Consider the following 21,628-nt stretch of genomic DNA (forward strand, 5'->3'; position numbering starts at 1 on the left):
ACATTAGGTGTGAAGACCTACCTCCTGCTTTATTAGGGTATTCAACATTAGGTGTGAAGACCTACCTCCTGCGTTATTAGCGTGTTCGACATTAGCTGTGAAGACCTACCTCCTGCGTTATTACCGTATTCAACATTAGGTGTAAAGACCTACCTCCTGCGTTATCAGCATATTCAACATTAGGTGTGAAGACCTACCTCATGCGTTATTAGCGTATTCAACATTGGGTGTGAAGACCTACCTCCTGCGTTATTAACGTATTCGACATCAGGTGTGAAGACCTACGTCCTGCGTTATTAGCGTATTCAACATTAAGTGTGAAGACCTACCTCCTGCTTTATTAGGGTATTCAACATTAGGTGTGAAGACCTACCTCCTGCGTTATTAGCGTATTCAACATTAGGTGTAAAGACCTACCTCCTGCGTTATTAGCGTATTCGACATTAGCTGTGAAGACCTACCTCCTGCGTTATTAGCGTATTCGACATTAGGTGTAAAGACCTACCTCCTGCGTTGTTAGCGTATTTGATGGACTGCTGTGTTTGTTCCATCACACCATCGTCTGCTGCCACCACCAGAACCACAATGTCTGTCACGTTTGCTCCTCGTTCACGCATGGCTGCGAACGCTGCATGCCCTGGGGTATCCAGAAAGGTGATGGCTTCTCCTGATGGCAGTTTTACTGAAAAGGATATATTGTTGCTAACATTGGTACATTGTATACTGTAGGTTGTAGTAACTACCAAGATCTACCACTGTTGTAAATTTCACTCAGTTTTATCATTTATCCGATGTTCATATCACTTCTTAGGGTGACAGATGTTGGAATAATTTTCAGAATGAACACACATATGGAGGGTTGTGTAGTAACTTAGTAAGTGTACGTCTCTATAGAGATACACCTGTATATCCCCGCTCTACCCTTAATAGGTAAGTGATCACATGACATTTGTCTGATGACAATAAGAGAGAGCACATCACAACGTTATACAAACAGCTAACAAAATGTAAGGAATGACTCTCATTTCCAATAAATTTTACATGTGAACACAACAGATACATTTCAAAGGGAAAGCTTATCGCAGAGAGGTCAAATATTGTTTTGTTCAATTTTCAAAAAGATCTCAGTTGCCACTGGATGTAAACATTTTGATATCATCATGTTTTGAATTATAATTACCATATGACATTTGAGGAATTATTTCAACAACCAAGGTGAGCTAAACATGGTCTACAAACTTAGAAAAGGAAAGCTGTCATGAATATTTTCTAAAATAAAATGTTAAAAACGCACCAGAAAATGCTCCTATGTGCTGAGTTATGCCACCAAACTCCTTTTCCACAACATTTGTTTTCCGGAGCGAGTCGAGCAGCGATGTTTTACCATGATCTACATGACCCATGATGGTGACAACAGGCGATCGTCTTACTAGTACACTTGGATCTGGGGGCGGACTGTAATCACAGGCAGACTGATCACACAACACATACATAATAGCTAGCGGTGTTCTGGTCTATATTTTTCTATTTACTCCTTATGATTGATCAACGTTTCATGATTTTCCATACTTGCTCACAAACATTGACTACCTAAAATGAATTGGTATATTTCTGACAAAGTGATATTTTGGTGGCTATATTTTTGTCAGTTTGTTAAATGTGCCAACACATTTTCCTGTAGACTAACATTTGACATCTCACTTTCTAGATTCCTGATCGACAGATTTGATGATTTTGGCATATACCCTTATAGTATTTAAAATGCAAATACTGAATGTAAATTTGGATAATTTTTGAGATATTTTTCATATTAGAATATGCTATCATGCCAGTAAAATATTTTCATCTGAACGTGTCATGGGAAGATAATGCGCTGGCTGTCAGACGATGACCTATGATAGGGGATTTCCCAATAGGCTATATCTACAAATCCATGTTCACCAGAAAACCAGATAACACAAGTTTTGAGAATTGGTCATATATACGTAGTATCCTACCAAGAAGAAATGATCTGGTATATAATTAATGGTATCTGTTGGTGACGTACCAGGGGTATATATCCTTGTCTTGCCTCTTCTTCTCTTCTGTACGTAAGATCTGACCATCAGGCTGTGCCTCCACCACATTCACCGTCACTCCAACAGATTTACCAATCGATTTCATTAGGACAGTTGATGGAACAGATTGAAACCCTGGAAAAATAAAGGTACAAACATACCAAAATATGCATACTTACTTGATATTGTCAAAAGTTTGACAAGAAATCCCAGAAGGATCTTGGCACCACCATTGTACTATCTTCATTAGTTTATGTCAGTTTGATTTTTTCTCTTCTTTTCTCTTATCTGTTTGATCAAGTCATGTTAACAGTAAATGCACCGTTTCACATAGTTACTAGTACAGTTCTTTAAATGTATGTGATATAGATTATCAGATGATGGTGGGCTAAAAAAGTTCCTGTTAAAGGTTTATTTGACTCCTGTGACTTTGAAAGTCTGACAAGGTCATTAAGTTGAACAGCTTTTGAGTCAACTTGCAAAATATCACCACCCTAGACCATTTGTTCATTGAGATAAGGTCATTTAAAAATGCATACACATTTTACCATCTGTGACCTTGAAAGTGGGTAAAGGTCATTCACATAAACACATTTGTTAACTCTTCATCTGAGGCGGCTACTGGCAAGTTATCACCACACTATTCAATTTGGTTATTCAGAAGCTGTTATATACAAGTCAAGGTCATTCTTTTGAAAAAAGCTGATAGCCCTTCATCCCTGCGTTCTACTTGCCAAACATCATCACCCTGGGCCTTTTGTTTATTCAGAAGAGTTGTTTAAAACATTTTAACATATTTGACCACTGTAATACAGGTGAAGGTCATTCATTTGAACAAACTTAATAGCCTTTCATCAATGCATGATACTGGACAAATAGCATCAAACTGGGTCTTTTGGTTATTCATAAGAAGTTGTTTAAAGTTTTTGAAATATTTGATCCCTGTGATCTTGAATATAAGTCAAGGTCATTCATTTAAACAAACTTGGTAGTCCTTCATCCCAGCATGGTACTGGCTAAATATCATTACCCTAGGCATCTTGGTTATTCAGAAGAAGTTGTTTAAAGTGAAAAGTTGATGCCAGACATGGGGACAGACAACAGAGTCGCACCACGGCATAAGCTCACTTGGCCCTTGTGCCGCATGAGCTAAAAATTGATTTGCATACGATTTGCCTCCTTTTGTACATATTTCAAACCATGAAAATATTAATTGAAATTGCCCCTTTTTGCCAATAATATAAGTAATTTATCAATCTTACACGATAACAAGAGTACCGCGGGGCGGAACAAAATATGCCCGTCGAATGCCACAAAGTGTTATATACTTTCTTACAATGAAATAAGATCTGCATCATTCTAAGAGTGGTTAGCTGATATGCTATAAAAATGTAGGAGAAAATCTTCCGACAAAAAATTCAAATACTGAAATGAACAAAAGGCAATAAATTTTGCAAAAATTGTCGAATCAAAATTCTTTTTTAAGGGAGACACAACTTCATATCATGATTATAATGTATACCAAGTTTCAAAGAGATCGGTCGAAAAATGTAGGAGGAGATCTCCGGACAAAATTTAAATACTGAAATGAACAAAGGCTAATAACTTTTAAAAAAAATGTCGAATCAAAATTCTTTCAAGGGAGACACAACTTCATATCATGATTATAATGTATACCATGTTTCAAATAGATCGGTCGAAAAATGTAGGAGGAGATTGCCGGACAAACAAAGTTTACGCCGGACGGATGGACGGACAACGCCACTATAATACTATCGTCAAATTTGACGGTCCTATAAAAACCAAAGATATATTTTGACCTGCCATTTTGGTGAAAGTTTCTTACAAAGAATTTGAATGAACAAACATTTATGAATTACATACATAATGACCATGGCCATTACTAACATACATACTTGATTCAAACTTTTCATAATCAGTACCACCGACAGCTTTCTTATAGTACTGCTTTATCACGTCTGAAAAAGAACGGAACATATGCAATACATATTGTGTGTACCATAAAGCAGACCGTTTCACTATCGCTCTTTTTTTCACCCTTGAACAATGGGTAAAACTGTGATAGGTATAGGAATGTAACTCTGAATAAATTCAATTCAACACTTTGTGGACAAAAAATATTATCAGTAATGTTAATGTAATAATATTAAAAATTTTGACAGCCACAATATCAAAGTTTTAATTCAACAAATATTTATTTACATGTATAAAAAGAAAGTTTTGTTTAAAAAACTTAACAATATGAACTAAATAAACGGGTCTACAGCTGATATTGGATGGACATCAGATATACAACTGATGTTGGAGAGACAACAGATGTACAAGTGATGCATGCTGGATAGACAACATATATACAACTGATGATAGATACACAACAGATATACAACTGATGTTGGAGAGACAACAGATATTGGAGAGACAACCACTATACAACTGATGCTAGATAGACAACATATATACAACTGATGTTGGAGAGACAACAGATAGGGACACTGTATTATAAATAGACTGGGGGCATACAACTGAAGTTGGAGAGATAACAGCCAGGGACACTGTTTTATAAATGGACTGGTGGCATACAACTGAAGTTGGAGAGATAACAGATAGGGACACTGTCTTATAAATGAACAGGGGGCATACAACTGATGCTAGATAGACAACATATATACAACTGATGTTGTAGAGACAACAAATATACAACAGGTGTTGGAGAGACAGCAGATATGGACACTGTATTATAAATGCTGAAAAGACTGAAGGCATATAACTGAAGTTGGATAGACAGCAACTAGGGTCACTGTATTATAAATGGACTGGGGGCATCCAACTGATGTTGGAGAGATAACAGACATGGACACTGTTTTATAAATGAACAGGGGGCATACAACTGATGCTAGATAGACAACATATCTACAACTGATGTTGGAGAGACAACAAATATACAACAGGTGTTGGAGAGACAGCAGATAGGGACACTGTATTATAAATGCTGAAAAGACTGAAGGCATATAACTGAAGTTGGATAGACAGCAACTAGGGTCACTGTATTATAAATGGACTGGGGGCATACAACTAATGTTGGAGAGATAACAGATAGGGACACTGAATTATAAATGGACTGGTGGCATACAACTGAAGTTGGAGAGATAACAGATAGGGACACTGCATTATAAATGGACTGGGGGCATACAACTAATGTTGGAGAGATAACAGATAGGGACACTGAATTATAAATGGACTGGTGGCATACAACTGATGTTGGAGAGCTAACAGACCGGCACACTGTTTTATAAATGAACAGGGGGCATACAACTGATGTTGGAGAGATACCAGATAGGGACACTGTATTATAAATGAACAGGGGGCATACAACTGATGCTAGATAGACAACATATATACAACTGATGTTGTAGAGACAACAAATATACAACAGGTGTTGGAGAGACAGCAGATAGGGACACTGTATTATAAATGCTGAAAAGACTGAAGGCATATAACTGAAGTTGGAGAGACAGCAACTAGGGTCACTGTATTATAAATGGACCGGGGGCATACAACTAATGTTGGAGAGATAACAGATAGGGACACTGCATTATAAATGGACTGGGGGCATACAACCGATGTTGGAGAGATAACAGACAGGGACACTGCTTTATAAATGGACTGGGGGCATCTAACTGAAGGTGGAGAGATAACAGATAGGGACACTGTCTTATAAATGAACAGGGGGCATACAACTGATGTGTGAGAGATAACAGATAGGGACACTGTTTTATAAATGGACTGGTGGCATACAACTGATGTTGGAGAGCTAACAGACCGGCACACTGTTTTATAAATGAACAGGGGGCATACAACTGATGTGTGAGAGATAACAGATAGGGACACTGTTTTATAAATGGACTGGTGGCATACAACTGATGTTGGAGAGATAACAGACAGGGACACTGTATTATAAATGGAATGGGGGCATACAACTGATGTTGGAGAGATAACAGAAAGGGACACTGTATTATAAATTAACAGGGGGCATACAACTGATGTGTGAGAGATAACAGATAGGGACACTGTATTATAAATGGACTGGGGACATACAACTGATGTTGGAGAGACAACAAATATACAACAGGTGTTGGAGAGATAGCAGATAGGGACACTGTATTATAAATGAACATGGGGCATACAACTGATGTGTGAGAGATAACAGATAGGGACACTGCATTATAAATGGACTGGGGGCATACAAATGAAGTTGGAGAGATAACAGATAGGGACACTGTATTATAAATGGACTGGGGGCATCACAACCGATGTTGGAGAGATAACATTTAGGGACACTGTATTATAAATGGACTGGGGGCATACAACTGATGTTGGATAGATAACAGACAGGGATACTGTATTATAAATGGACTGGGGACATACAACTGATGTTGGAGAGATAACAGACAGGGATACTGTATTATAAATGGACTGGGGGCATACAACCGATGTTGGAGAGATAACAGATAGGGACACTGTATTATAAATGAACAGGGGGCATACAACTGATGTTGGAGAGATAACAGACAGGGACACTGTATTATAAATGGACTCGGGGCATACAACTGATGTTGGAGAGATAACAGATAGGGACACTGTATTATAAATGAACTGGGGGCATACAACTGAAGTTGGAGAGATAACAGACCATGACACTGTATTATAAAGGGACTGGGGGCATACAACCGATGTTGGAGAGATAACAGATAGGGCCACTGTATTATAAAGGAACAGGGGGCATACAACTGATGTTGGAGAGATAAAAGATAGGGACACTGTTTTATAAATGGACAGGGGGCATACAACTGATGTGTGAGAGATGACAGATAGGGACACTGTTTTATAAATGAACTGGGGGCATACAACTGATGAGTGAGAGATAACAGATAGGGACACTGTTTTATAAATGAACAGGGGGCATACAACTGATGTTGGAGAGATAACAGACAGGGTCACTGTATTATAAATGGACTGGGGGCATCTAACTGAAGTTGGAGAGATAACAGACCATGACACTGTATTATAAATGGACTGGGGGCATACAACCGATGTTTGAGAGATAACAGATAGGGACACTGAATTATAAATGGACTGGGGGCATACAACTGATGTGTGAGAGATAACAGATAGGGACACTGTTTTATAAATGGACTGGGGGCATACAACTGATGTTGGAGAGATAACAGATAGGGACACTGTATTATAAATGGACTGGGGGCATACAACTGAGTTGGAGACAGCAGAGGAATAACTGATGCTGTATCCTGACAGACATTATGTTGGCTTTAACAGTCAGGTGAACATTATATGTAACACAAAATAAGTACATACCTTCATCAATGTTTAGCAGTGATGCAAATTGTTTGACTGACACACCCTTCGGAACCTTCACATACTTGTCCTCTGGCACGTAGAGCTTTTTGGAACTATACGTAATAGCTGTTCTGTTCTGGATTCCTTTTGACCTCTGGATGAATTTTTTTACAAAAAGATAAAAACAATGCATGCAAAAATGTGTAAAACAACATATGAAATACTCTGTATACAAAACAGCTTTCTTGAGGTATTATTACTAGAACAAAGTTAAAAGTACATAAAGTAAACGGTTACAATGCATCAGTTATAATCCTGAAGTATGGTCCATTCTGAGAATTCTCCCTCCTATATAGAAGATGAAGCAGTCAAATGAAGATTTTCAGGCTTAGAGTAATTCCCCTCTCAAGGTTTTTATATGCTTTGAGGCCCATAAATTGGATACAAATTTTGATGATTTGCTTATTTAACTCCTATATGGCAACATTGGTCAAGTGTAGGCTTTGCTCTGTAAAGTCTGGCATCTGACTCCTGTAGCTTCCTGTTTTTTCTTTCCTATTTTCATTTTCAGACATTAAAATTTCAAACAGCTCCATTTTTATAAAATGCATGGCAACATGTGATTTCTATGAAATAGTTCTTTTGAAAAGGACATAAATAAGTATTTCACAAAAGTGATATTGGTAAAACTATAAACAGTGTAGTCTAACTTGTTGGTACCCGTTACCTTAAGACTAAGTTAACCCTATACAACCTTGTTACAGAGTTTGACTAAGTTAACCCTATACAGCCTTGTTACAGAGTTTGACTAAGTTAACCCTATACAGCCTTGTTACAGAGTTTGACTAAGTTAACCCTATACAGCCTTGTTACAGAGTTTGACTAAGTTAACCCTATACAGCCTTGTTACAGAGTTTGACTAAGTTAACCCTATACAGCCTTGTTACAGAGTTTGACTAAGTTAACCCTATACAGCCTTGTTACAGAGTTTGACTAAGTTAACCCTATACAGCCTTGTTACAGAGTTTGACTAAGTTAACCCTATACAGCCTTGTTACAGAGTTTGACTAAGTTAACCCTATACAGCCTTGTTACAGGTTAAGACTAAGTTATCTATTTACAGCCTTGTTACAGAGTTAGACTAAGTTAACCCTATACAGCCTTGGTATAGGTTAAGACTTAGTTATCTATTTACAGCCTTGTAACAGAGTTAGACTAAGTTAACCCTATACAGTCTTGTAACAGAGTTAGACTAAGTTAACCCTACACAGCCTTGGTATAGGTTAAGACTAAGTTAACTATTTACAGCCTTGTTACAGAGTTAGACTAATTTAACCCTACACAGCCTTGGTATAGGTTAAGACTAAGTTATCTATTTACAGCCTTGTTACAGAGTTAGACTAAGTTAACCCTATACAGCCTTGTTATAGAGTTAGACTAAGTTAACCATATACAGCCTTGCTATAGGTTTAGACTAAGTTAACCCTATACAGCCTTGTTACAGAGTTAGACTAATTAAACCCTACACAGCCTTGGTATAGGTTAAGACTAAGCTAACTATTTACAGCCTTGTTACTGGGTTAGACTAAGTTAACCCTATACAGCCTTGCTATAGATTTAAATTTAGACTAAATAGCCTTGCAGCCTTGCTACAGGTCTAAGCTAAGTGAACTCTAGTTATATAACCTGATTATAGTGTAACAGCAGGAGAGGAAAAATTCCACTGCCTGACAGGGAATTGAACCTGTGACATCTGCCCTTTAGACGAACGCTTTTACCCATGAGCTACCTGATTTCTGGTGATCAACCCAGACCAGTTGTTCGGCTCCATTCCTCTCTGTAAGAAAGTCTTTGACCCTGAAGACACACACAAAGGTTAGACCTAATACCATCTTAATACAGACCCGTACATGTTCGGTGTTCCACCTTGAACGCAAACGGTACCGAAGTGCTACGCAAACGGTACGGAAGTGCTACGCAAATGGTACGCAAGTGCTACGCAAACGGTACGGAAATGGTACGCAAGTGCTACGTAAATGGTACGGAAGTGCTATGGATGACGCTTAAAAATGGTGATTCGTTTGTGGTGACAAGAACGGGTTTACATAAAAAGCAGAAGCATAAAAAATATCTAAAACGAAACGAACATACCCACAATGCATAGGAAAAAACATCAGTAAACTGTAGGCTACGAGGAGGCACATAAGAATGATTTAAATTTTGACATTTTGTTTGCATAATGGATGAGTGTGACACAAACAGAAATGTCTCGTGTTTTATAAAGATAAAGGTCGATCAAATATTGGTACATGTAATATCTCCATCACAAAGACCTGACGTACGCTAACAGATCAACGCGCCATACAGATAATAATAAGTTATGGTCAGAAGTATTTCCACCTGCTTACCGAATAAAAGGCTATCTAATATTGACAGTAAGTAAACTTGTTACGTTTTTTTTAACGATAAACGTAATAATTAATAAGCCTAATAATAATAAAAAAATCAGACTCCTGTGTTAAGGATCCAGTACCTCTATTTCTATTTTTTATATCGTCTTTAATACTCCATAAACTTTTAGATTTTTCGTAGGATTTGGAGACCGATAACGTGCTTAATTATTAGTACATGCAAATACATGCATCGGAGATTTGAAATGTATACATGTTATACCATGTCTATTAATTAAATTTCATTCACAGATAAACAGGTTTTTTTGTTATACATCTTTTATTTTATAATAAAAATGTAGTTGATTCTTGTTTAAGTATACATTGTACGTGTATATTGTTACGAAGAGTTATTATATATATTTTTTTTCAGTTTGAAAGGCAAGCTCGTGCATGTAGGAAACTATTATGAATAAGAAAAATAATATGTACTAAATATATGTAATTTTTACATTCATGATATGTCCCTCTAGTATTAATAAGAATATAGGTTTTCTTTATCGATCATAAAAATGTAGGTATCTATACTGACTTTTCTACAGGTAAATCTTACCTGTCTGAATCCTGGTACTGGAGAAACTATGACTGTCTGGCACACCCTGAGGGGTGTGTACTACAGAGGGTATAGGGGTCTGATGTCAGATAACATAGGGACTGATCATGAGACCACAGTCAAACTTCAATATATCTACAATATGTATTTCTCCATTTGTACATGTACGTTTGTACCTAAACAGGCGTGGATCAAGGAGGGTGTGGGCTTAGGGCGATAAGCTTCCTGATCAGGGGCAATTAGTCATGGTAGAGTAGAGAGAGTGTGGGTAGGGGGAGGGGTTTATTTAATAGATACATTTATCATTCATTTATAAAAAAAAATCCCTTGGGGAGGGGGGGGTGTATACATGTATATCTATGTGAGGATGCTCACAATCTCTTGTCTCTAGTTCCACATGAAAACGTTGTGGCGCTGAGGGAAGAAGTATTTTTTCTTGAAACTGGTGATGGGGAATGGTGCCACACACAAAATCAAGTGAAAATGTTTGCTTTAAAGTATACGTCTCTGACCGTTGTCAGACTTTTTATAGACAACGCCACAATAGATGAGTGGCAAAACTACATAACATTTTGTTTGTCTGGGCTCAATACATATAAGTGTAAGTGCTACAATATTTCATGTGTTGTCATACATGTACGTAGCCTCATCGCCTGGTTCAAGTTCAAGTTCTTTATTACTTTGAGTCGTTCGACTCACCAGTTACAATGTAAAACTATTTGTGGTTTTAACTGTGCAAAATACAAAATAACATTACACAACATTACACACACTCACAACACAATTACAAGTGTAACTATACCTATTTATAATAATTAGGTTCCTTTCGAATTTGCAAATTTTATATATTTCCCTATATATATAAGTTCGTTATTTCTTTCGTATTTTCACACTCAATAATCCTTTCAATTTAAACATGCTTGGCTTTTTAATATAATAAATTTTCAAAACAATTGCTCGCAAATTAGAATGACATGTCTAGATTCAATGTTTTGATATCGCCCTTTTTCTAATTTTAAGTTATGAGGAGATATTTTTTTTATTTCTTTCAGATATTCTTTTTGTATGGGTTTACGCAGGTAGGTTTGGAGATCAAAATGATCGTAAATATATCTATAAAAATTTGCTTTTGAGAATATTCTATTTTTTTCTGCACATTCTTCTCTAAAAATATCAATTAACCTCTCTTTAATTAATTAATCTTGTTGTCGTTAATGTAATATTTCCAAATATACCCTAGGTCAGGTTAATCCCAGCCTCTGATATATACTGTCCACTGTGTAACTTGCTAAAGGCGCTAAGTGGTACTAATTGGTCAGCTGTTTAAAGGTCAATTATCTTTTTCATTGAACCATGTAAGTTCATAGGTACACTAGCCCGGAACTGCTTGACTGATTTTTGACACCTTTATAATTACCACACACAGTATTTTTATTTAATAATGAAGTGATCGAGTTAGTGGACAATTTTAACTATTTGGGTACGGCATTTAGTCGAACTGGTTCATTCAATGAAACAAAAAAATACAATATTAAAAAGGCTACTATAGCAATGTATGACGTTACAAAGAAAGGTAGACTACATAACTTATCAGTTCATTGTAGATATGATTTATTTGACAAGATTGTAAAACCCATACTGTTGTATGGTTGTGAAGTTTGGGACCTTACTGACCTTAAGGTAATTGAACGTGTACTTTAAAGTTCTGTAAATTATTACTAGGGTTAAAAAGTAGCACCCCTAATTATATGGTATACCGAGAACTAGGTACTAGTCCACTTGAAATATCAGTAAAAACAAGAATAATATCATATTGGTCACAATTGACTCCTTCTAAAGAAAATAAAATTAATATTATATTGTATAAACTTCTTTGCCATCAACATAATAATGTTGATGATAAACCGGTTCCATATATAAGCTTCATTAAACGTATTTTAAATGAATGTGGTATGAGTAATTATCTATGGAATATCCAATATACTTCAGAATGTAATATCACATGGCTATAAAGCATGTTATTAAACAAAGATTGTACGACCAGTATTTACAGAAATGTCAGAGTGATGTACACACTTCATCAAAAGCTACATGTTATAGGATTTTTAAAAATAATTGTCATTTTGAAAATTACTTAGATATCTTAAGTGATACAGATAGAGTTACATTTTGTAAATTTAAGACTACTAATCACAAATTCATTGTTGAAACCGGCAGATGGCATCATAATATAGAGTATGATGAAAGAAAATGTCCACACTGTAACAGTCAGCAAACTGGGTGACGAATTCCATTACTTGCTTGAGTGTCCGTCACTATCTGGGTTTCAAATTTTATATATAGATGACTATTTTTGGACGAGACCAAATGTAATTAAGTTTTATGAATTGATGAATACTACTAATATAAAAACACTGAAGAAACTTTGTACTTTTATCAGAATAATTAATAACAATATTTGACCTCCTCGATATAAATGTGTATATATTATGAAACAGTACTGTGTACTACTGACTACGAACACTACAATTACTATATATTATATTGTAAATATGTTTCTCTATACATTGTATTGTGAAAGAGAATAAAGTTGAATACACAGAGAGGGCACTCCGTTAACAAACTTACTATAGACAGAGACGTATTGTAATATATACGTCTCTGCTATAGACAACAAGGAATCACACTCTATTTTCTCAGGAACTCAGTCACATGATGACAATAAAGTTATCTACATAATGATTTTTTTTAATGATTTCTGAAAAATATCATCATTTTCAATAATCTGATATGATAAGTTTTTTACATATTAGGGTTAGTATTCCGAATGCGGTTAAAACGGCCGCACTGCAGTAACGGCCCTAGTAAAAACGGCCCCACTCTATATATAGTATAGTATGTATAGTACTGCAAGTATTACAAGTGCGTAATACAGGTACATAACTTGATATTATGTTAATAAAGTTAAATGCACTTTCAAGAAATAGAGATATGTACATGGACAGATAAAAACATTATAATTGTGTTTGTGTTTTCATTGATAGTTGACCCTCCTCAGTCTCAAATACCTTTGCAATAGTGTTTTTCTACTTCAGTGTTTAATTTAATTTAATTTAACTATTTAGAGAAAAGAATTAATTAAAAAACTTATTGAATAGCATTTGAAAAACATAGTTCCAATATTAACTAATAATAATTTAGATATGGGAGGAGGGTCTTTATTGTTTTAACAGAGTACCTCGGAGTACCTCGTAGTGACTCAATTAAAACAACAATTAACGAGATTGGTCAGAGGGTCAGGGACAGTATATAGAGGGGATTGGCAACTCTGCCCAGGTCAAGATTCTATAGCACGTCGCTTTTGTGTTTGTTTACCGAACCGCGAAGTCATGAAGAGCCCCTCTCGATCAGCCCGCGCTTGCGCACTAGCGTTAAAATCATGTCACCAATCTCGCCGAGATGGGAGTGTTTTGATAATGGTTAGCCCTGATTGGGACTGTGTATTAATTAGTAGGTCTTCTTTTTATTCCAGGGATAGGGCTATAGTTGCCACTATGTCTAGCCTTTCGGCTGTGTTGGTGGCTATTACAACAAATCATATTTCGTAAAGCACGTTCCAGTGAAAATAATGCTAATATTGACTCTTTTTGACACAAAAACAGCACAAGTTATTTGTTATTTTTTGCCATAAAAATTAGTACTACATATCAAAAAATTATCAACTTTCTATCGCTGTAAATTTCAAAATGAAGTATTTTTGAAATGAGCTGATCCCCGAATGCAGGCGATACTTTTTTGTTGGGTTTAACATTTCCGGTTGTTTACGTTTTTTAACAACACATGTCCTTCGTTACCAGACGAGTAATTTCATCTGTGACATCGCTATCGTCTAAATAATGCAAATCAAATCAGGCCTACTTAACATAGAAATTACTCGGCTGTTTATTGATATTAATTGTTTTAAAAAAAATAAACGATAGTTTATAAAATTAATCAAAACCGTGAGCAGTCACCAACTACTTTCGCAATGATGATTTACGTTCCAGTGAAAAATAATGCTGATATTTACACTTTTGACACAAAAATATCACAAGTTAAATTATATTATTTGCAATTAAAATGGGTTGGGTCGTTATAAAAATTATTCAGCTTTCTATTGCTACTAATTTAAAAAAGATCAGTCAAATATTTTTGGAGTGAGGTGGTTCACAAATATGTGGGTTTTTTTATACCGCATTTTTGTTTACAGTTTTTAACAACACGTGTCCTTCGTTACCAGACGAGTAATTTCATCTGTGACATCGCTTTAGTTCCAAGTAATGCAAATCAAATCAGGCCTACTTAACATAGAAATTACTCAGCTGTTTATTGATATTAATTGTTTTAAAAAATATAAACGATAGTTTATAAAATTTAATCAAAACAGTGAGCAGTCACCAACTACTTTCGCAATAATGATTTACGTTCCAGTGAAAAATAATGCTGATATTTACTCTTTTTGACACAAAAATAACACAAGTTAAATTATATTATTTGCAATTAAAATAGGTTGGGTCGTTATAAAAATTATTCAGCTTTCTATTGCTGCTAATTTAAAAAAGATCGGTCAAATACTTTTGGAGTGAGGTGGTTCACATACATGTGGGTTTTTTTTTATCCCGCATTTTTGTCTATCGACGCCCACCACAATACTCTGAACCACGCGTTACATCGCGTTTAAAAATAGAAAAATATACCCCAAAAACGAGACATCAATTAATATGATACCACAGATTTTATCAATTATAAGTAATACAATCAGCTTATAACAATGGGATAAACAAAAGACGTAAGAACACTTATCGCGATTGGTTTGTTTTCACGCCAACTTCTGTAATCTAACGAAGCGGTATCGACGCCATCTTGCTTTGTCAAAATTGAGATAGGTGGCGCTCGTTATCTGCTCCTGAATCAGGGGGAGGTAAGTCTAGATTGACGTGCCATAAAATTGGTAAGGCAAAGAGGGAGTTGCTAATCCGCTTCACTATACATCCCTGAGAGGGTGTAACAAATTGGACGAATGTATAGCAAAATCTTTACAAATCATTTGAATTTGAATAAGTCTTTCAACCGTGAGACCAGCATTGACGAAATGTTTAGAGTGCGACAGTGTTATCCGACCTGCACAGCATGCACTGCAGTGCGATGGCTGTAGTAGATGGCAGCATAGAACGTGTGGTACCGGTAAGTGATATGAAATATATATATAAATGTCAATCACAGAAATACCCAATTGATACATTACCGTGCATGGTAAGATAAAGGATGATTTTATATAAAAGATAAGAAGACATAATCTCACTGTTGTATAATTGTTGTTGTTTAATTTAGTAATTGTCAAATTAATCATTACGCTATAATTGTCTATTTATTGAAATATACATCAATGTTCATATACATATACGTCCCGTTATACTTATAATTATTATTTTCATATATCTATACGTCCCATTATAATTGTCTATTTATTGCAATATACATTTAAAAAATTACATATTTTACAACTTGGCTTTATGTTAAGTGATAATTCATGAATACTTTTTTTTATCTCTAAACAGGCTGAACGCTTCTTTTGATGTCAGGAACATCAGTGGGATGGACGACGACACACTAGATGGGACTTTTGATCTCCCCGATCGTCCGGTAGTAACTTCGGCAGACTAAATTAGTGTGGCTCTTACAGAGGGGGCCTCCACTTGGCAAGAGCTGGACAACAACAATGTATGCATTGTTGGCTGACACCCTCGATTTAAATTCACTAAACATAAATAACAATTATCTAATTGGAAATAAATTGAATGCTAGCTTAATTTAAAACCAAATCAAATTGTATATCACGATTTAAAAAGTAGGGCCGTTTCAACTAGGGCCGTTTTAACCTAGATTCTTAGTATTCAACCTTGCTCGCTGATAACAGAACTCATGATAGATTATTTTAAAAAAAATAAGTTGAATATCCTAAAAAGGGGCATTTTTTTTTTTTTTTTTTTATTAAATTAGGAATTCCAAGTTAAATATTAGTTTACCTTTGTTAAGGCACTGTTGTGAAATGAAATTGTGCCTGGGGCTGTCATTTCCTGATCAAGGGGCAGCCAAAGTATCTTACCTGTAGGTTTTTACCTTGAACTGATTTACCTGTATACAGCTGTACATGATGGATAGACAATGAACTGGATTAACTGGCATGGACTTAATTGCCTTGAAATCAGAGAATGTGACCTTGATCAGGTATATACGTACAACACATCAGAATCCAATGTGACCACAGGTGAATGGTCAATGCATTATCACTGCCTAGATTCTCAGGTATATAGATATCATATTGAAAGAAATGTATCTGTCAGCAGGTGGTCATGTTGCCCTAACAACCTTTATAACGGCCACTAAAGTTGTTTATACCTTTAACAAGAACAGGTCATTACCACATTGCCAGCTGTATGCCTGTTATTTAAATTACCCCTAAGGCCTAGCTCCTGGTGTGGGGAACACACAGTAGGCCCATGGGAGGAGGGCTGTTATATGTCCATATATGTGTAAACCGTCATTTTTGTGGGGTTTTTCCCCTTCACAAAAGCGTTTCACAAACGCTTTTTAAATGGAAAGATGTAGACGCAAGTGCTACAGAAACACTACGCAAGTGCTACGGAAACGCTACGCAAGTGCTACGGAAACAGTACGGAAATGCTACGTAAACGGTACGCTGAATGTGGAACAGCGAACGTGTACAGGTCTGTAGTAAAATGTAACAGGGCAGGATTTATGCATGGCCAGAATGGGATTCAAACCCAGGAACTCAACACTCTAGATGAATACTCTCACCGTGGTATTGAGCAACCAGGTTTCAGGTGATTGGCTCAGACCAGTTCTGCTATATCCCTCCCTTATTTAACCAAGTCTTTGACCCTGAAGACACACAATACCATAAACCACCTTATAGGGTGTAAAATGTAACAAGAGAGGAAATGTGTGTGGCCAGACTTGGATTTGAACCTGGAACCTCAGAACATCAGACGGACGCTCTGACCAATTGAGCTACCTGGTCTGGCCTCAGGCTCTATATTGTTAAAGGGTTAGACTTAGCTTACCCTACACAGCCTTGCTATAGGTTTAGACTAAGAGTACACTATATTGCCTTATTATAGCTTTAAATTGATACAATATTATCATTAGTCCGAATTATTCTGACGTTTATTGACTTTTTTATATCGGTCTGTCGTCGATAAACATCAGAACTCCGGCCCTCTATAATATGCCGACTTCAAACTGATATTTTAGAAAAAAATCGTCACTTTCACACACATGTCGCACATGGATCGAAAGATCTTTTCTTTATGCATTAGGTGGTATCAGTAACATGTTTCAAAGATCATTAGGAACAGTATTTTTCCAACGTTTTCTTTACCAACCCATGTTTTTAATGGAAATTAGGGCATGAGCAATGTCACATGACTTGATGAGATCTCACGTTACTGAAGGTATTTCCCAACGATATGATGTAGGCCGGCGAGATTTTAGTCACATGGCATTAGAAGGCGGGGCTATCAAAAAACTAGAGTAAAACAGAGTAAGTTTGAAAAAATATGTTTTTAGTGATTGTATTGATTGTTTGAGGCATGTAATTTATGTTCATCTTGTGCATAAAGAATAGATCTTTCGATCCATGAACGACATGTGTGTGAAAGTGACGATTTAATTCTAAAATATCAGTTTGAAGTGCGACCCGGGCGCGGGTCGCTTATTTCCCGCATATTATAGAGGGCCGGAGTTCTGACGTTAATCGACGACAGACCGATATGAAAAAAATCTATAAAACGTCAGAATAATTCAGACTATATTATCACTTGCGTCTTAAATCAAAACTTTACAGCTGGCCACCTTGTAGATATTTAACTACAAAGTCATACTTCAAAATTCACACAAATTATTCATTTGTGCATCAAATTTTTCAAACAAAATGGAAGTTAGGTTTGAAGCATAAAGCCCTCCCTAAATACAGACAATTGTTGAGTAAAACATTTTTTATAGTTCTTCAAGTGCAAGGAGGCAAGATAATCAAGGTTAATAGACAGCTGCTAGCTGCCAAAGAATTATATACCATATCACGTCATAGATTAAAGTTCACCAAAAAATGTAAAAGAAAATATGATGTATTGACTGTTTAGAAATTAAGAAATTATGATGTGACTGAACCATTATTTTTCATTTCTGAATCTTAATATCAACACTATTTGGATATGTTACCTTTGAATTATGTATACAAGATGAATGAAATCCCCTGGAGTTTTGTAGAGGCAGGCAGTGGACTGTTTGCTTCATGGCAATGGTTTCTGCTGCTGATGTATGTACCACCCCTGCTTCAAATCTACCGTCAACGGACACTCCACACATTCCAGAATGTACACAGTGCCTTGGAAACAGTCTTTTGCACATCTGGCGTAACATCATTTAATTGCCTGTGTAAAAAGACAAAGTACATGTATGAAAAGCTGTAATATTATGGGAAATGTTACGTATACAGATAGCATTTTTCCGTCCTCACAGAAAAGAACTGAAACATCCTATTCTCAAGTACTGAAACAACCAGATACAAAAAGGACTAGAATTCAATATTATGTCCTTAAACTTGTTAATGTCCTACATGTATACTGTCAGATTTAGTCCAGAGTATCAACCCTTTTGAGTGTGAATATGTCACCCTGGTAAATAATGACCTCTGTTACAATAAGTCATGCTTAAGTCTCTATTTTGGAAGGATAACATTTTCTTGCACTAATTATTTTAATTTCCTTCCATTGACCTTAGTTCAAAGGAAATAATTTTCAATGCACCATTTCCTTCTTTAAAACTTATCAGATTAACTTATCATATATTTAAAACTGCTGAACACACCTTAGATGTGTTGTTACCAATATATCAGCAAAGCATATATATGTGTATTTCAGACATTTTTAACGAACCCCTGTGGCTCTACGGAAATTATTAATATATTATTATGAGATACACAGATTTTATTCTGACTAAAGGACTGGAAAATTCTCTGCTGTCAGCTCTGTACAATAAAAAAACAAATTATATCACAAATATGGCATCATGATGGAAATATCACCATATAGTGATTCTAAATGACAGTATTGACAACTGAAGTCATTATGTGTGTTCTTAACTTTGAAATAAATATTTGATCAAAATATTTCACTACGGGTGTATTATAATTGGATCCCTATAGTTATAGCATATTGGTTGGTTTCTCTAGTGATGGTCTAAATTAAAATGATTTAACAGTTCTTGATGAGATAATCTCAACTGGTAGACATTCCAAAATATCAACAGTTCTATGACAGAATTAGTTTTGTCTTATGTTTAGGCACATTCTCTCTTTGTATAGTTTGCATTCTACTGCCCCTTGTAGCAGTATTCGTTATTACATTATTTTTTCAATGCCTCCGCTAGGAGTCGAACCCGGGACCTCTGGCTTACTAGTCTTACGTTCAACCGATCGAGCTAAAGAGAAGTTCTCTATAGCCGAGCAGTATATTGCAGCTAGTATTTACCAGGGTTACATACTCCCCCTTCCAGGAAAGAACTCGTCCTCGAGTTTTTCCAGGGGTAACAGCGATGCTTGTGGAGCAAGGCCGAGTATTTTTCCCGGGTCCCTACGTGGGCGCCAATGTAACAGAGCGCATGATTAATTAAATATGAATCACTACCTCCGCATGGGATCGAACCCGGGACCTCTGGCTTACTAGTCTTACGCTCAACCGATCGAGCTAAAGAGAAGTTCTCTATAGCCGAGCGATATATTGCGGCTAGTATTTACCAGGGTTACATACTCCCCCTTCCAGGAAAGAACTCGTCCTCGAGTTTTTCCAGGGGTAACAGCGATGCTTGTGGAGCAAGGCCGAGTATTTTTCCCGGGTCCCTACGTGGGCGCCAATGTAACCGAGCGCATGATTAATTAAATATAAATCACTACCTCCGCATGGGATCGAACCCGGGACCTCTGGCTTACTAGTCTAACGCTCAACCGATCGAGCTAAAGAGAAGTTCTCTATAGCCGAGCGATATATTGCGGCTAGTATTTTACCAGGGTTACATTTTGATTTGTCGATACAAAAGGCAGTCGTCGGCGATAAGGCGTACTTGTGATTTGACTGATTCTGATAGGTCATTTATGTGGCAGAGGAAAAGGAGTGGTCCTATTACCGTACCCTGAGGTTCTCCGGAGGCAAAATTGCGCAGTTACTGTCTCGTGCCAAATTTCAAGTCACAAGCTTTTTTTCTTCAATATTTCATGCATTTTACATATTTTTACTGAATTTTCCTTCAGTGAAACGTTGCTCAAACAAGCAAACAAATATATATTGCATCAGGAAAGAGAATTTTCTGAAATTTTATATTATTATCAGGCTTTATTTGAGGCTATGCAGTGAGACCTACTAGAAGCCCAGGAATGGAATGACAAGTGGCTACTAACTTCCACCCGGACATAAAGACATAAGAATAGGAAAACCAGATGATATTAAAGACACTTACAAGTTTAAGGGTTGAAAGGATCTTCTATTCACAGAATGAAAAAGACTTGTGTGTATAACTATTGATAACAAACTTCAATTTATAGAAATGCTCCATCTGATTTTTTTTTTTTTTAGGTCAATTCAGTAACCGGTATGAGGGCGATTGGAAGAACGATTGAATATAGAGCTCTCTATAAAAAGGACTTGTAAGACCTCATTTAGAATATTGCGACCAAGTGCTCGCATCTATGCCATCTAGTAAAAAAAAAATGGACGCAATTGAAATCATCCAGAGAAGAACCACTAAATTAATACCAGGAATGGCAGCCCTATCCTATCCAGAGAGATTTAAACTCTTGCAGCTCCCAAAATTAGGTTTCTCATAGGTTTCTCTTAGGTCGGACATATTTGGAAAGCTGAAATTAATTACAGCTTGTTTTGATGCCTCTTAGCTTACAGACATATCAGAGGAGATATCAAATGATAGAACTTGTTAAAATCATGACAGGAAAACATGATCCTGTGTTAACCAATTCCATCACATACAATAAGAACGAATGTAACCCTGGTAAAATACTAGCCGCAATATATCGCTCGGCTATAGAGAACTTCTCTTTAGCTCGATCGGTTGAGCGTTAG

The 21,628-nt window shown here is 36.3% G+C and overlaps 1 protein-coding gene across 1 annotated transcript in view; it reads right to left on the bottom strand.

Annotated features, from left to right (window-relative positions):
• The window catches only part of LOC110456271 (translation initiation factor IF-2, mitochondrial-like), a 45,695-nt gene that overhangs the window by 22,139 nt on the left and 1,928 nt on the right, over positions 1-21,628 (bottom strand). Inside the window, exons 2-7 of the mRNA XM_021506890.1 lie at positions 18,717-18,928; positions 7,452-7,587; positions 3,974-4,036; positions 2,048-2,192; positions 1,295-1,455; positions 506-682 (exon numbers count right to left, since the gene is read on the bottom strand). Coding sequence (XP_021362565.1) covers positions 506-682; positions 1,295-1,455; positions 2,048-2,192; positions 3,974-4,036; positions 7,452-7,587; positions 18,717-18,920 — 886 coding nt within the window. The 5' untranslated portion in view covers positions 18,921-18,928. The remainder of the gene's footprint in view (positions 1-505; positions 683-1,294; positions 1,456-2,047; positions 2,193-3,973; positions 4,037-7,451; positions 7,588-18,716; positions 18,929-21,628) is intronic.

The sequence above is a fragment of the Mizuhopecten yessoensis genome, unplaced genomic scaffold (assembly GCF_002113885.1).
Source record: "Mizuhopecten yessoensis strain PY_sf001 unplaced genomic scaffold, ASM211388v2 scaffold8605, whole genome shotgun sequence".
In the NCBI taxonomy this organism is placed as follows: Eukaryota; Metazoa; Mollusca; class Bivalvia; order Pectinida; family Pectinidae; genus Mizuhopecten; species Mizuhopecten yessoensis.